We start from the raw sequence: 14,851 nt of genomic DNA on the forward strand, positions 1-14,851 counted from the left end.
CGTCTCCACCCTGGACGCCAGGGTCCCTCTCCCGAGGGTCTTCTGGCGGTTCCCTCCCTGCGAGAAGCCAAGTTACAGGGAACCAGGCAGAGGGCCTTCTCGGTAGTGGCACCCGCTCTGTGGAACGCCCTCCCGTCAGATGTCAAAGAGAAAAACAACTACCAGACTTTCAGAAGACACCTGAAGGCAGCCCTGTTTAGGGAAGCTTTTAATGTTTGATGCATTACTGTATTTCAATATTTTGTTGGAAGCCGCCCAGAGTGGCTGGGGAAGCCCAGCCAGATGGGCGGGGTATACATTATTATTATTATTATTATTATTATTATTATTATTATTATTATCCGTGTTCACTCCGAAGTAAATCTCACTGCGCTTGTTGCCAGGATCGCATGCATATAACTGTCATAGAAGTATCAAGTTGGAAGGGACCCGCTGCAATGAAGGAATCATCACTCTTAAGGATTGTAATGGATGATGTGTTTATTGTGGGGTGACTGTTAGCTTGTTTGAAACTGCATGATCCCAAACATTTAATGTTTTCAAGCTGTTTTTGGTCTTGCGTATTATTTGCTGGTTTACATTAAGAAGCTTCCTGATACCAGGCCAGACCTTTTCCCCATCAAACTCTTATTGCTGTCACTGACTGGCAGTGCCTGGGTGGTGGATAGACACAAAGATCCCTTGCTCTGGCAAAGGAGTGAGGTGCCGCTGAAGCTCTCAAGCTGGTCTGTCTGACAGTTTAGCATGTGGGAAGCCAGAGGAAACAAGGAAACAGAGGCTAGCTACGTCTTTCCTTTTTTTTGCTGGGGTTCCTGCTTCATGCCGGTAGCTTGAACGTTCAACCTCCTTGCACTTTGTTTGATACAAGGGCTGCTGTGTTGCCCTCCTTCTGCACTTCACAACGTCCCGCTATGCCACTAGTGGAACACCTGCTTTGCATGCAGAAGGTCCCAGGTTCAATCCCCAGGGCTGCCTGAAGAGCTGCTGCCAGCCAGTGCAGGCCATATTGAGCAAGATGGCCCAGTCGAATGTCTCTTCCCTTGTTGCTATCGAAGTCCTTCCTTTTTCGGAACCATGAGGACTAGAAGCTTTGGTTTTGAAGAAAGAGCTGCGGCTCAGTGGCAGGGCACCCAGTTTGCGTGCAGAAGGTCCTAGACATCTCCCATTAGGTCCGGGAATGGCTCTTGAGTCTGAAACCCTGGACAGCAGCTGCCAGTCAGAGTGGACAATACTGTGGCCCACTAGAGCTTGCCACCACAGCAGCAGTTTCAGGGAGGCAAGAGGGAGCCTTGCCGACAAGCCCTTGCCAGCGAAATCTCCCTTTCTCTCTCTCCTTTCCCTGCTCCCGGGCCTTCGAGGGCCTCGTCCGCCTCCGCAAGGCCTGCTTTCCTTTAATGTGATTACAACTGCTTTTACAGAAAAAAGGCCCCAGCTGCCTGCTGGGATAATCTAGCTCTTTCTAATCCCGAAGGCTGGGGAGAGTGCTCTCCATCAGGGACTTAACCCTCCCGAGGCTGCCTGGGGCTTTGTGCGTGTGTGCAATTTCCTTTGTAAAACAAGAGGCAGTGTGGCATAGTGGTTAGAGTGTCAGGCTAAGACCTGGGAGACCAGGCCTCAAATCCTTACTCGACCTTGGACTATCTCTTCCAGCCAAACCTACCCCGCCGTGTCGTTGTGCGAGGGGGAGAGAGAGAGAGACGCGCATCTGTTTATTTCTTTATACGACCCATAGCACATATACGGTGCCCATGTGCTGCGCCATTTGGGGTTTTGGGGGGCTAGGATCTGGGGGGGGGGGGCAGGCTTCTGATCCTCACCCAAAGGCTGACATCGCACCTTTAAAGCATGGTTATATAATCTTTTTTTTTTTTTAATTATTCATTTTATAACACAAATAAAGAACGCAAACAATACAAACCAATTCATGTCATATCCTTATTTTTCTAAACATTGTTAGGTGGGCTTCCCCAAGTCCCCCCTATCCGATTTTCATTTTACTTCATCTTTAGCAGTTTACATATATCATAGTTTCTAACCATCTTTTTTATTTTTATCACACTTAAAATAACTTCACCTTTTATCACTTGCAAATAATACTGTTTTAAAACATGCTGTATTCTACTTCTAACCCTACAGCCTATATCCACTTCCAAAGCTATTCAACGATGTAAATATTAACATATTTTTTTTCAAATATTCCTTAAACCTCTTCCAGCCTACTTCCACCGTCTCTTCTCTCTGGTCTCGGAGTCTCCCGGTCAGTTCGGCAAGTTCCATATAGTCCAGCATCTTCATCTGCCATTAAAGCACGGTTATATAATCTTAAAACAGTCGTGGGAGAATCCCGGGAACTGTAGTTTGAAGGCGCTGAGACCCTCTATTAGGAGACCCTCTATTCCCCTCCCGGAGGAACTACAATTCCCAGAGTGGTTTAGCAACCAGCCCCTCTTCCCGGGGAACTGTGGGGAAATTGTAACTCTATGGAGGGGTCTCTCAGCACCCATCGCAAACTGCAGTTCCCAGAACTCCCTGGCTATTTAAAAATGGCATGGCGAAGGTCTGCGACTGTGACCCCGGGCTCTTAGCCTAAAGCTACCTTGCAAGGTTGTTGCAAGGATGCAATGGGGAGACATAGCTGTCAAATTACAGATTTGAAAATAAGGGACCAGCAGCCTCGAAAATAAGGGATCAGCAGCCAAAATAAGGGATCAACAATTACTTTGATAAAATACATATTTTGTTGCGTGCAAATGGCTTTAGATACCTATTAGGTCCATAAATTACCATATAGCATATATTCAACACACACAAAAAACAGCAACAATTTGTTGTTGACAAAGCACAGCTGGAAATAGAAAGGGCCCCATTACCTTCAGTAGCTTATTTAAGGGACATCCTCAATAACGGACAGCAGCGGGACATGGCGCTGGGATAAGGGACTGTCCCGCCAAATAAGGGACGCTTGTCAGCTATGTGGGGAGATTTTTGGGGGGGGGTAATGAATGCCCCCTTGAACTCCTTGCAGGAAAGGAGCGATACAAAAATGGAATGAAACAGCAATGGTTTTAAAACGCTGTGCTTCTAAGAAACTGGAGTTGCACCTGCCCCAGTACTGCATTTCCTAATTTCTAGCCCCAGATGTGGGAAACAGGCAGGAGGGGGACATGTGCAGATGTTGCCAGCTCTCATCATCGCTTTAGCCAGGATGGCAAACACTCAGGGGAGAGGATGGGAGTTGTAGTCTATCAAGGTCCTGTGTGAGTGCCTGGAGGATGGCTGGCGGCTAACGGATTGAGGTTGAATCCTGACAAGACAGAAATACTGTTTTGGGGGGACAGGGGGCGGGTGGGTAAGGAGGACTCCCTGGTCCTGAATGGGGTAACTGTGCCCCTGAAGGACAAGGTGTGCAGCCTGGGAGTCATTCTGGACTCACAGCTGTCCATAGAGGCGCAGGTTAATTCTGTGTCCAGGGCGGCTGTCTACCAGCTCCATCTGGTACGCAGGCTGAGACCCTCCCTGCCCACAGACTGTCTCGCCATAGTGGTGCATGCTCTGGTTATCTCCCACTTGGACTACTGCAACACGCTCTACGTGGGGCTACCTTTGAAGGTGACCTGGAAACTGCAATTAATCCAGAATGCGGCAGCTAGACTGGGGACTGGGAGCGGCCGCCAAGACCACATAACACTGGTCTTGAAAGACCTACATTGGCTCCCAGTACATTTCCGAGCACAATTCAAAGTGTTGGTGCTGACCTTGAAAGCCCTAAACGGCCTCGGACCAGTATACCTGAAGGAGCGTCTCCACCCCCATTGTTTAGCCTAGACACTAAGGTCCAGCTCCGAGGGCCTTCTGGCGGTTCCCTCACTGTGAGAAGCGAAGTTATAGGGAACCAGGCAGAGGGCCTTCTCGGTGGTGGCACCCGCCCTGTGGAACGCCCTCCCAGCAGATGTCAAGGCAATAAACAACTATTTTACTTTTAAAAGACACCTGAAGGTGGTTTTTAATGTCTGACGCTGTATTGTTTTTAATTTTTGGTTGGAAGCCGCCCAGAGTGGCAGGGGAGACCCAGTCAGATGGGCAGGGTATAAATAATAAATGGTGATGATGATGATGATGATGATGATGATGATGATGGCTTTTGCCCCACCTCACCCCTCTGGATCTGGATCCACAGCCTCTGTCTCCTTCTCGTTCCAGATGAACCGACCGATCCAGGTGAAGCCAGCCGACAGCGAAAGCAGAGGAGGTAGAGTCTCCCTCTGGGGTTCTGGGGTGCTGGGCGGTTCAGAGAGCAGCTTGCCTGCTCACCTGGGGTCTTTTGAGGAGCTGGCCTCCACTTTCTGGACAGGTTTGATTCCCTTAATAATACAGTGGTACCTCTGGTTGCAAACGGGATCCGTTCCGGAGCCTCGTTCGCAACCTGAAAGGAACGCAACCCGCAGTGGCGTGTCTGCGCAAGTCGCAATTTGCCGCTTCTGCACATGCGCGTGACATCATTTTGTGCATCTGCGCATGCGCGAGTGGCGAAACCCGGAAGTAACCCTTTCCGGTACTTCCAGGTTGCCGCAGGACACAACCTGAAAAAACATATCATGAAGCAAACGTAACAAGAGGTACGACTGTACAGCCTTCTCCACCCTGAAACACACACACACCCCGGATGTTTTAGACTACAACTCCCATCAGTGCCAGCCAACTGGCAGTCGTAGTCCAAAGCTTCTGGAGGGGTCCCTTTTGGCAAAGGTGGTGGAGAGCTAATAAGTTTCACACACACACACCCCAGACACACACTGTTCCAGGGTTTCCCTCCCCTTTTAAAAAATAATAATTTTTAATTAATTTTTTCATTAATCTTGCCACATCATATCCAAATTAAATATATATATGTATGCCATTTATACATTCTGAATTAATTAATTTTTTGGCGCTTCCCATGTTCTGGCTGGTCTGGAGAAAGTCTTTTATTTTTGTTCCTGCCTTTTCTCTGTTGTTTATTCCCAATGTCATAGGCCCAATGTGAGCCCCTTCTTATCGTCACAGTCACCAATATGGGACTTTCCCATCGTGCTTAACGAATCCGTATTACGTGGGCACGCAAGAGGAAATTTTATTCTTCTTGTTGTTATTCTTCCATTGTTTTTCGGCGCAATCCCCCCCCGGTTTTTTTTCCTGGGGGGGGGGGGTAATATATATTATTTATTTTGTGAAATTTATATACCGCTTGATTGTCAAAAATACAACCCTAAAAGACGTAATTGCCACTAAGAGAAATAGCAACAATAATTCAAGGCGTCCGAAAAGGTAAAATAGACCGGAAACAAACTAAAACCTGTGCCAGCTTTCTGAATGGAGGGGGGGCATGTTTATGGCGCAGTCTGGGCTCCCCCCGGACGGCCTTTATCTGATCAACCTCCTTTCTCCTCCTTCCAGAAGACAGGAAGCTCTTTGTGGGAATGTTGGGTAAGCAGCAGACAGACGAGGACGTCCGGAAAATGTTTGAGCCGTTTGGGAACATCGACGAGTGCACGGTACTGCGGGGTCCCGACGGCACCAGCAAAGGTGAGTGGAGAAGGGGGGGCGACTGCCCACCGCTGCCATCGGAAGGTTGCCCCTGAGCAGGTGCCCTCGAACTATAACTCCCATCAGCACCAGCTTGGCCAAAGGCTAGGGATGGGAGTCGTAGTCCAACAACGTCTGGAGAGAGTTGCTGCTCTGGGAAGTGACTAAGGGCCCCCTGTTACTTAAGAACATTTCGTACGCATGCTCGGAGTGGGCGCATCACTTTTTGCCACTTGATAGATGCCAGGCAGAAAGTGCCGCCTCGCTTTGCCACTTCCACCAGAGAAACAGTGGCAGATCACTAATGATTTCCAGCGAGATCTCGCCCAGATCTCGCGAGATCGTGCCAGAAATTGGCACTGATGTTGGCACCACTTCTCTGCCAGTGCCAGAGGTGGAAGAGTACCCATCCGGTGCTGCCTCGGGGTTCCTTCCACCCAAGGTGGCTGCCTCCCCTTGCCTCATGGGTGCGCCAGGCCTGATTCATGCAGGCCTGTTTTAAAAAGCGATGGGGCACAGCAAGCTAATGTTGGCCTGATCTTACGTCCTTACAGAGCGTTGATCATTGGACGGCTGTCTCTGGCCAGGGCCGTCTTACCCATAGAGGCTAGTGGCGCGGGGCGCCGGGGCGCCACGTTCTGGAGGGCGCCAGGGAAGAGGCAGAGGCTGGACGCAGCGCCTCCCGGCATCAGCTCGCCGCCCTTGCCCGCCATGCCGTGCCGAAGCAGCGCTGCGCCCAGAGTCTCTGCCTGCCATGGCCACCGCGGCATGAAGCAGCCAGCTGAGCCGGGAGGCCTCACATCCAGCCTCTGCCTCTTCCCTGCCGAAGGAGCCATCCTCCAGCCGCTGCCCGCTGCCTCCAGCGCCGCTGGCAGCGCTGTCCTCCCTAAAAAAACTCTGAGGAACGGAGGAGTGGGGGTGGCCAGAGGGAGCTTTGCACCACGGCGCCGGATATGCTTAAGACGGCCCTGGCTCTGGCTTCCTCCTGCATCTAGAAGGCAGGCGACCGACATACCAAACAGCCAATTGGACCCTGTTTCAGTGGGTCCTCCTCCACGCCCCCAGTTCCATGGGCTGCCCGCCTTTCAGAGGTTTAAAACAGGTGAGCTGGGTTCATGACGGCACGGGTCCCAGCCAATCAGAGCTAGGCACAGCTCAAAACACACACAATTGGTTTTTGCCATCCTGAGCACAACCCGGGAGAGACAAGGGCGGCTTGGTGGGGAGGCTGGCGAATGGCTTCTGCGACAAAATGTAGTGATGGCTAGCGACTCGGGCGGCTTTTGAAGAGAATTTGACCAATTCGTGGAGGAGATGCCTCTGCGGTCAGAGTCAGCGGTGCTTCCGAATGCCCGTCGCTGGAAACCACAGGAGAGCAGAGGGCTCCTGTGGTTGGTCTCTTGCTTGTGGGCTTCTGTCAGGGGGCTGCCATCAGAACAGGGGAGGGAGGCAGGGGGGCCATTGGGATACAGAGAGCCTCCGAAACTCCTGAGGAGCAGTTCCTCTTCCAGCGGTGGGAAAAGCCACACCTCCAGCGGAGAAGAGAGGGAAGGGGCCAGCCAAGTGAGAAGAGGGCTCAAGGATGGTGCTGAGAGCCCCAGCGCCTCACCGGGCCAGGCTGGCCCATAGCTGTCAAGCGTCCCTTATTTGGCGGGGCAGTCCCTTATCCCAGCGCCATGTCCCGCTGCTGTCCCTTATTGATGTCCCTTAAATAAGCTACTGAAGGTTATGGGGCCCTTTCTATGTCCAGCTATCCTTTGTCAACAACAAATTGTTGCTGTTTTTTTGTGTTGAATATATGCTATATGGTAATTCATGGACCTAATAGGTATCTAAAGCCATTTGCATGCAACAAAATATGTATTTTATCAAAGTAATTGTTGATCCCTTATTTGGGCTGCTGGTCCCTTATTTTCAAATCTGTAAGTTGACAGCTATGGGCTGGCCAGGAGGGATGCACGCCACTGGAGGGTGAAACGCAAGGAGGGGAGGAGGAGACTTGGGGTGCCGAAGTTCTTATGTTGGGGGAGAAGCCGGAAGGGGCCACTCCCAGATTCTGCAAGTGACTAAGACGGACATGAACTTGGTAGATCTGCACTGTAAATAGTTTGCACAATAAAACCTGTAAAAGACAGGTCAGAGTCCTGCCTGGTTACTCACGAGCAGCCCCCACCAGCATCTGACAGCTTCCTAGTGATGCATCAGACTGGCCACTGTGAGTACAGGGCGCAGGCCTGATCCAGCGACCAAGCTCATCCTGTTTCTGTCTCCGAGTCTTTCCCTTTCTCTCCCTCTGCCAGGCTGTGCCTTTGTGAAGTTCCAGACGCACGCAGAAGCACAAGCTGCCATCAATACGTTGCACGGAAGCCGCACGTTACCGGTGAGACCCACAACTTCTGCCTTGGTGGGGGGCAGGGAGAGCCAGGGGCTGTGGGGGGGCCAGAGGAGGGGGAGGAGGAGGTTGTCTTGCTAAATCCCTCCTGCCTTCCATTAAGTCCTTTCATTTTGAGGCTCCGCCTTCAGTAAGCGAGCGAGAAGGGAGAGGGAAGAAATATTCTACAGGCTCTGCTACCTCCTAGTGGACAATCGCCCTCTGTTCCGCTTTCCCAAAAGAGTACAGTGGTACCTCGGGTTACATACACTTCAGGTTACATACGCTTCAGGTAACAGACTCCGCTAACCCAGAAATAGTGCTTCAGGTTAAGAACTTTGCTTCAGGATGAGAACAGAAATTGCGCGGCGGCAGAAGCAGGAGGCCCCGTTAGCTAAAGCGGTGCTTCAGGTTAAGAACAGTTTCAGGCTAAGTACGGACCTCCGGAACGAATTAAGTACTTAACCCGAGGTACCACTGTAGTCCAAAAGATTTGCCGCCTGTACATTTGTCAACTTTTTTAAAAAAAGATTTGCCGAGGGTGCAGAAAAGAGATCCGGCAATTTGCTTTGTGAATTAAATAGCTGTTTAAATCAGGGGGTTGCCAACTTTTCAAGCTAGCCTCCGATGCTATGCATTCACGCACGACTTAAGACGGCAGCGATCAAGGGGCGGCAAATAGGGCACGAATCAATCCTTTTGGGTTCTTCTCCGTTTCTAATTTTTCCAATCTTAACTTCAATTCTCCGCATTTCTGCACCAGTTTATATTTTTTTTAAAAAAAAAATCTTCATTTTGTCTTTAATGTACAAATCATTGTACACAATTCCCCCTTGTGCACCCATATCTGCAAGCAAATTTCCCTAACAATAATGCATTTTTAATGTTACTTTCATTAATGTATGCATTTAACCAACACTTTCCCCTAATAATGTGCATTTTTGAGAAAACTCTAGACCTTCCCCCAAGCTGGTGCTGTCCACAGGTTAACATGATTTCCATCATCCCTGGTGGTTGACTATCCTGGCTAAGGGGCTGACATGAGCTTTCGCCTGACAACACGTAGCAAAACAACCACAGTCGTACCTTGGAAGTCGAACAGCCTAGTTTTCGAACGTTTTGGCTCCCGAACGATCGCGACCCGGAAGTGAATGTTCTGATTTTTGAATGTTCTTTCAGAAGCCGAACGTCCGATGGGGCTTCCGTGGCTTCCGATAGGCTGAAGGAGCTTCCTGCAGCCAATCAGAAGCCACAATTTGATTTTCAAACATTTTGGAAGTCGAATGGACTTCTGGAATGGATTCCGTTCAACTCCAAGATACGACTGTATATTAAAACACCTGAGATTAAAGTATGCCATGAGCAAAGCCCATTAACCAGAGCATAACGGTTAAAAGAAGAATTTGGGGGGTGAAGACAGGAGATCAGGAGGAAACGTTGATCTAAACAGGTGTCTTCAAGTGCCATCAGTATTGGCATTCCACTGACCCTTAATAATAATAATAATAATTTATTGTTATTTATACCCCGCTCATCCGGCTGGGTTTCCCCAGACACTCTGGGCAGCTTCCAACCAAATATTAAAAGCAATACGGCACCAGACATTAAAAACTTCCCTAAACAGGGCTGCCTTCAGTTGTCTTTTAAAAGTAAAATAGTTATTTATTTCCTTGACATCTGATGGGAGGGCGTTCCACAGGGCGGGCGCCACCACCGAGAAGGCCCTCTGCCTGGTTCCTTGTAGCCTCACATCTCGCAACCCTGTGGTGTAGGATAGGGTGGGAGAGAGTGACTGGCCCGTGTCTGAGTGGGGGTATCTCAGGGCCTTCTTGGTGGTGGCGCCCACCCTGTGGAACGCCCTCCCACCAGATGTCAAAGAAATAAACTACCAGACTTTTAGAAGACACCTGAAGGCAGCCTTGTTTATGGAAGCTTTTAATGTTTAATAGATTATTGTATTTCAATATTCTGTTGGAAGCCGCCCAGAGCTGCTGGGGAAACCCAGCCAGATGGGCGGGGTATAAATAATAAATTATTATTATTATTATTATTATTATTATTATTATTATTATTATTATTAACCTGTTATCTCCTGGGTTGCAACCCAGCACGCTAACCATTGCACCACACTGTCTCAGCTTGGGAAAGTCTGCCTGAGCTTCAGCAAAGTTGCTCTGTTTGGAGACCTCAATTTCTCCCTCTTCCTTTCAGGGCGCCTCGTCCAGCCTCGTGGTGAAATTTGCCGACACGGAGAAGGAGCGGGGTCTCCGCCGGATGCAGCAAGTGGCAAACCAGCTGGGCATGTTCAGCCCCATAGCCCTGCAGTTTGGGGTGTACAGTGCCTACACCCAAGCAGTAAGAGGCTCCCCTTCGCTCTAGGAGCCTGGAGTTGTGGGGAGGGGGACGGTGCCGGCTGTGTTTTTTTTGGGGGGGGAGGCGTTTCCTGGCTCAGTACACAAACAGGGACGCTGATGTGTGCATATGCACACACTTTTCCTTAAGATGATCTCACTGCATCTAGAAAGCTAGCATGTCAGGGTGTAAGCTAGGCGATGGCCCTTATCCTTCAGACGCTAGCTTTCTAAAAGGAAGGGATTTCCATTAACACCCCCCTGAAAAAGCTGCATTATAGATAACTGGCATGCCAAGAAGAAGGAAGGACAAGAACAATTCGCCCTGAGATGCTAATCTTCTACATGCAGGGATTTTATTTTATTTTTAAGAGGAGGAGCCTTACCTTATGTGCAGGGGTAAATTTTAGAAGTGTGGGTTCCTTTTTATGAAAGCCACTCCCTGCTGCCTCACAACCATTCCCCTTCTAAGATTTTGCAAGCTTAAAAGCAATGACAAACCTATACAACATCTTAAAAAGTAAAGACATCACCTTGCCGACAAAGGTCCGTATAGTAAAAGCTCTGGTTTTCCCAGTAGTGATGTATGGAAGTGAGAGCTGGACCATCAAGAAGGCTGATCGCCAAAGAATGGATGCTTTTGAATTCTGGTGCTGGAGGAGACTCTTGAGAGTCCCATGGACTGCAAGAAGATCCAACCTCTCCATTCTGAAGGAAATCAGCCCTTAGTGCTCACTGGAAGGACAGATCCTGAAGCTGAGGCTCCAATATTCTGGCCACCTCATGAGAAGAGAAGACTCCATGGAAAAGACCCTGATGTTGGGAAAGATGGAGGGCACAAGGAGAAGGGGACAGCGGAGGACGAGATGGTGGGACAGTGTTCTCGAAGCTACCAGCATGAGTTTGACCAAACTGTGGGAGGCAGTGGAAGACAGGAGGGCCTGGCGTGCTCTGGTCCAGGGGGTCACAAAGAGGCGGACATGACTAAACAACAACAACAACAAAATGCAATAAAAATGAGCTTTCCATCTCTTGCTTTGTTGGGAGTCTGCTGAAAACAGGATGAGGGCGGATCTTTTTTGAGGTGGCCGTCACCAAAATAATAACGATTTGCCTTCACAGGAAGCCCGTTTCAAGCACTCCTCCAGAGAAAGGGAAGGAGGAAGCAGAGTTTTCAGATAGCCTAGAGCAGTCACGTCCAACTCACAAGAGACTGTGATCTACTCCCAGTATAAAAATTATAGTGATCTAACCATGAAGGGAGGGGTGGGAAGCTAAAGTTGTTGGCCTTTTTTGGGGGGGATGAAGCTTTGGCATCTGACGGGAGGACGTTCTACAGGGCGGGTGCCACCACCGAGAAGGCCCTCTACCTGGTTCCCTGTAACAGAGCTGGACCTCAGTATCCGGGCAGAATGATGGGGGTGGAGATGCTCCTTCAGGTATACAGTGGACGCTCGGGTTGCAAATGTGATCCGTGCGGGAGGCACGTTCGCAACCCGCAATGCCACATCTGCGCATGCACGGGTTGCGATTTTACACTTCTGCGCATGCGCGAAGCACGATTCAGTGTTCATGCACTAGTGTTCATAACCCGATTTAATGTTAATAACCCGTTCTGGTACTTCCATGTTCGGCACGGTGTGCAACCTGTACTGGGCCGACGCTGTTTAGGGCTCTTAAGGTCAGCACCAACACTTTGAATTGTGCCCAGAAACGTCCTGGAAGCCAATGTATTTCTTTCAGGACCGGTGTTACGTGGTCTCGGCGGCCGCTCCCAGTCACCAGTCTAGCTGCCACATTCTGGATTAATTGCAGTTTCTGAGTCACCTTCAAAGGTAGCCCTACATAGAGCACATTGCAGTAGTCCAAGCGAGAGATAACCAGAGCATGCGCCACTCTGGCGAGACAATACTCTGGCCCCTGCTGGGAAGGAGGTGTAGGACGGTCACATAACAGGATGCTGATGGGGCTGTAAGGCCAGACTCTGTGGACATCCATGGTGCTTTATATTTACGTATACCTGAAGGAGCATCTCCACCCCCATCGTTCTGCCCGCACACTGAAGTCCAGCGCTGAGGGCCTTCTGGCGGTTCCCTCACTGCGAGAAGCAAAGCTACAGGGAACCAGGCAGAGGGCCTTCTCGGTGGTGGCATCCACCCTGTGGAACGCCCTCCCATCAAGATGTGAAAGAGAACAACAACTACCAGACTTTTAGAAGACATCTGAAGGCAGCCCTGTTTAGTGAAGCTTTTAATGTTTGATGGACTACTGTATTTTAATATTCTGTTGGAAGCCACCCAGAGTGGCTAGGGAAACCCAGCCAGATGTGTGGGGTATAAATAATAAGTTGTTGTTGTTGTTGTTGTTGTTGTTGTTGACCCCCCTCTGTCTGTCTCCTGCCCCCTTTCCCCGCTTTTCCGCCCTCAGCTAATGCAGCAACAGGCAGCTCTTGTTGCCACGCACTCCGCCTACCTCAACCCCATGGCGACGATGGCCGCCGTGCAGATGCAGCAGATGGCCACCATCAACCCCAACGGCCTCATTGCTACCCCCATCACCCCCATCACAACTTCCTCAGGTAAGGTTGGGGGGCCAAGGAGGCCCAGACAGGAAGGGGGGGCGGGCTCAGCCTTCCTCACAGGGCACACAAACACACAATCGGCACTGTGACCAACCAGGGTTTTCCGGAAGGAGTCCGAAATGTTCCCCACTCCCAATATGTGTGTTTTTTTCTGGGGGAAAATGGGGGGGAGGATTCACCAAGAAGTTTGTTTGTTTCCTTGTTTGTTTGTTTGCTTGTTTGTTTGTTTGTTTGTTTGTTTGTTTGTTGCGGTCCAAGTCACAGTGCCACTCCCCCAGGCAGTGACTAAATTTAAGACGTGATTAATAAACTCAATGATCTGCATTGGAAATGGCCACAACTTTACTGATTACAGATATAGGTGGATTTTTGGCTCAGGCGTAGCCATTCCAGCCAAAAAAAATATTAATTACCGTATTTTTTGCTACATAGAACACACCGGACCATAAGACGCACCTAGTTTTTAGAGGGGGGATGCGAGAAAAAAAATATTCTTTAAAGGGAGCGCTGAGCAGAGCCTGTGTGCATCCCAGGCTCTGCTCAGCACTCCCTTTCACAAGCTGCATGGAGTGTGTGTGTGGCGCTTGCAGGCTTTTCCCCGATGGGCTGCCCTCCTCCCTCCTCGGGGAAAAGCCCCCAAGAGCGGCACACATGCTCCGCGCGGCTCTTTAAAGGGAGCGTGGCTCTTGCTGGCTTTTCTGGGAGGTGGGGGAAGAGACAGAGGGCAGCCCCTCTGTCCCTTCCCCCACCTCCCGCAAAAGCCAGGGATAGCCCCACGAAGCCTCCTCAGGGCACTGGGGTGAAGGCTCCCCGTGGCGTGAAGAGGCTTCGCCCCTAAGCCAGAAGCTAGAACAGCGCAGCGCTCCCTCTCTCTGTTCTGGCTTCTGGGATAGCTACACAGCCTGCATTCGCTCCATAAGATGCACACACATTTCCCCTTACTTTTTAGGAGAGAAAGGTGCGTCTTATGGAGCGAAAAATACAGTATTTGGTTTTTTTAAGGCAAGGGAATTCAGTTCCCCTGACTTCCTGCTCATAGGCACTCTCAACCTTCTTGCTATTAAGAAGGAAAGTTCAAATGGGGGAAGTCAGAGCTCATTTTAAGACGGGGCTGGGAGAAGAGACCTGGGTGCAATTCAACCAGAGTCCAAAATATGAGGGGGTCCCAGTTTGTTCTTTTTCCAAATCCATTCCGGTCCTTATGACAGCCTTGAAACTTGGTGAGCAGCGGCGAAATTCTAGCTAGAATAGATTATGGAAAGCAGCCGAAAATACGCACAATGTCTTATGCAAAGCCTGGCACCGTTTATTCCCACTGAGGCTTTGCACGCGGATCTGACAGCCTGAGCTGCGTAGAGAAGTAAACTTTGGTGCATGTGTGATTTCAAGAAGAGATTTATGGGGTTTATGGACACGAGCGGCTCCATCACGGAGCCCTGGTGAGGTTTCTGGTGCCCCGCCAACCTTCCGCTGCCTTCTTCCACAGGGACCAGCACGCCACCTGCCATTGCCGCCACGCCAGTGTCTGCCATCCCGGCCACCCTCAGCGTCAACGGCTACAGCCCTGTTCCCACGCAGAGCACGGGGCAGCCGGCCTCCGAGGCCATTTACACAAATGGCGTCCATCCGTACCCAGGTATCTCATAGAATCATAGAATCCTAGAGTTGGAAGAGACCACAAGGGCCATTGAGTCCAACCCCCTGCCAAGCAGGAAACACCATCAGAGCACTCCTGACATATGGTTGTCAAGCCTCTGCTTAAAGACCTCCAAAGGAGGAGACTCCACCACACTCCTTGGCAGCAAATTCCACTGTCGAACAGCTCTTACTGTCAGGAAGTTCTTCCTAATGTTTAGGTGGAATCTTCTTTCTTGTAGTTTGGATCCATTGCTCCGTGTCCGCTTCTCTGGAGCAGCAGAAAACAACCTTTCTCCCTCCTCTATGTGACATCCTTTTATATATTTGAACATGGCTATCATATCACCC

General features: G+C 50.1%; 1 protein-coding gene across 3 annotated transcripts in view; it reads left to right on the forward strand.

Annotated features, from left to right (window-relative positions):
* Positions 1-14,851, forward strand: part of CELF3 (CUGBP Elav-like family member 3) — an 82,278-nt gene that overhangs the window by 54,221 nt on the left and 13,206 nt on the right. For 2 of the 3 annotated variants that reach the window (XR_014519568.1, XM_083477228.1), the window contains exons 3-8: positions 4,201-4,249; positions 5,434-5,562; positions 7,863-7,942; positions 10,145-10,288; positions 12,712-12,862; positions 14,352-14,501. Coding sequence is in view for 2 of the 3 variants with exons in the window: in XM_083477228.1 (XP_083333354.1) it covers positions 4,201-4,249; positions 5,434-5,562; positions 7,863-7,942; positions 10,145-10,288; positions 12,712-12,862; positions 14,352-14,501 (703 nt within the window). In the remaining variant the exon portion in view is untranslated. The remainder of the gene's footprint in view (positions 1-4,200; positions 4,250-5,433; positions 5,563-7,862; positions 7,943-10,144; positions 10,289-12,711; positions 12,863-14,351; positions 14,502-14,851) is intronic. The other variant, XM_083477229.1, reaches the window with a different exon arrangement.

Source organism: Podarcis liolepis (assembly GCF_965112155.1).
Source record: "Podarcis liolepis genome assembly, chromosome: 15".
In the NCBI taxonomy this organism is placed as follows: Eukaryota; Metazoa; Chordata; class Lepidosauria; order Squamata; family Lacertidae; genus Podarcis; species Podarcis liolepis.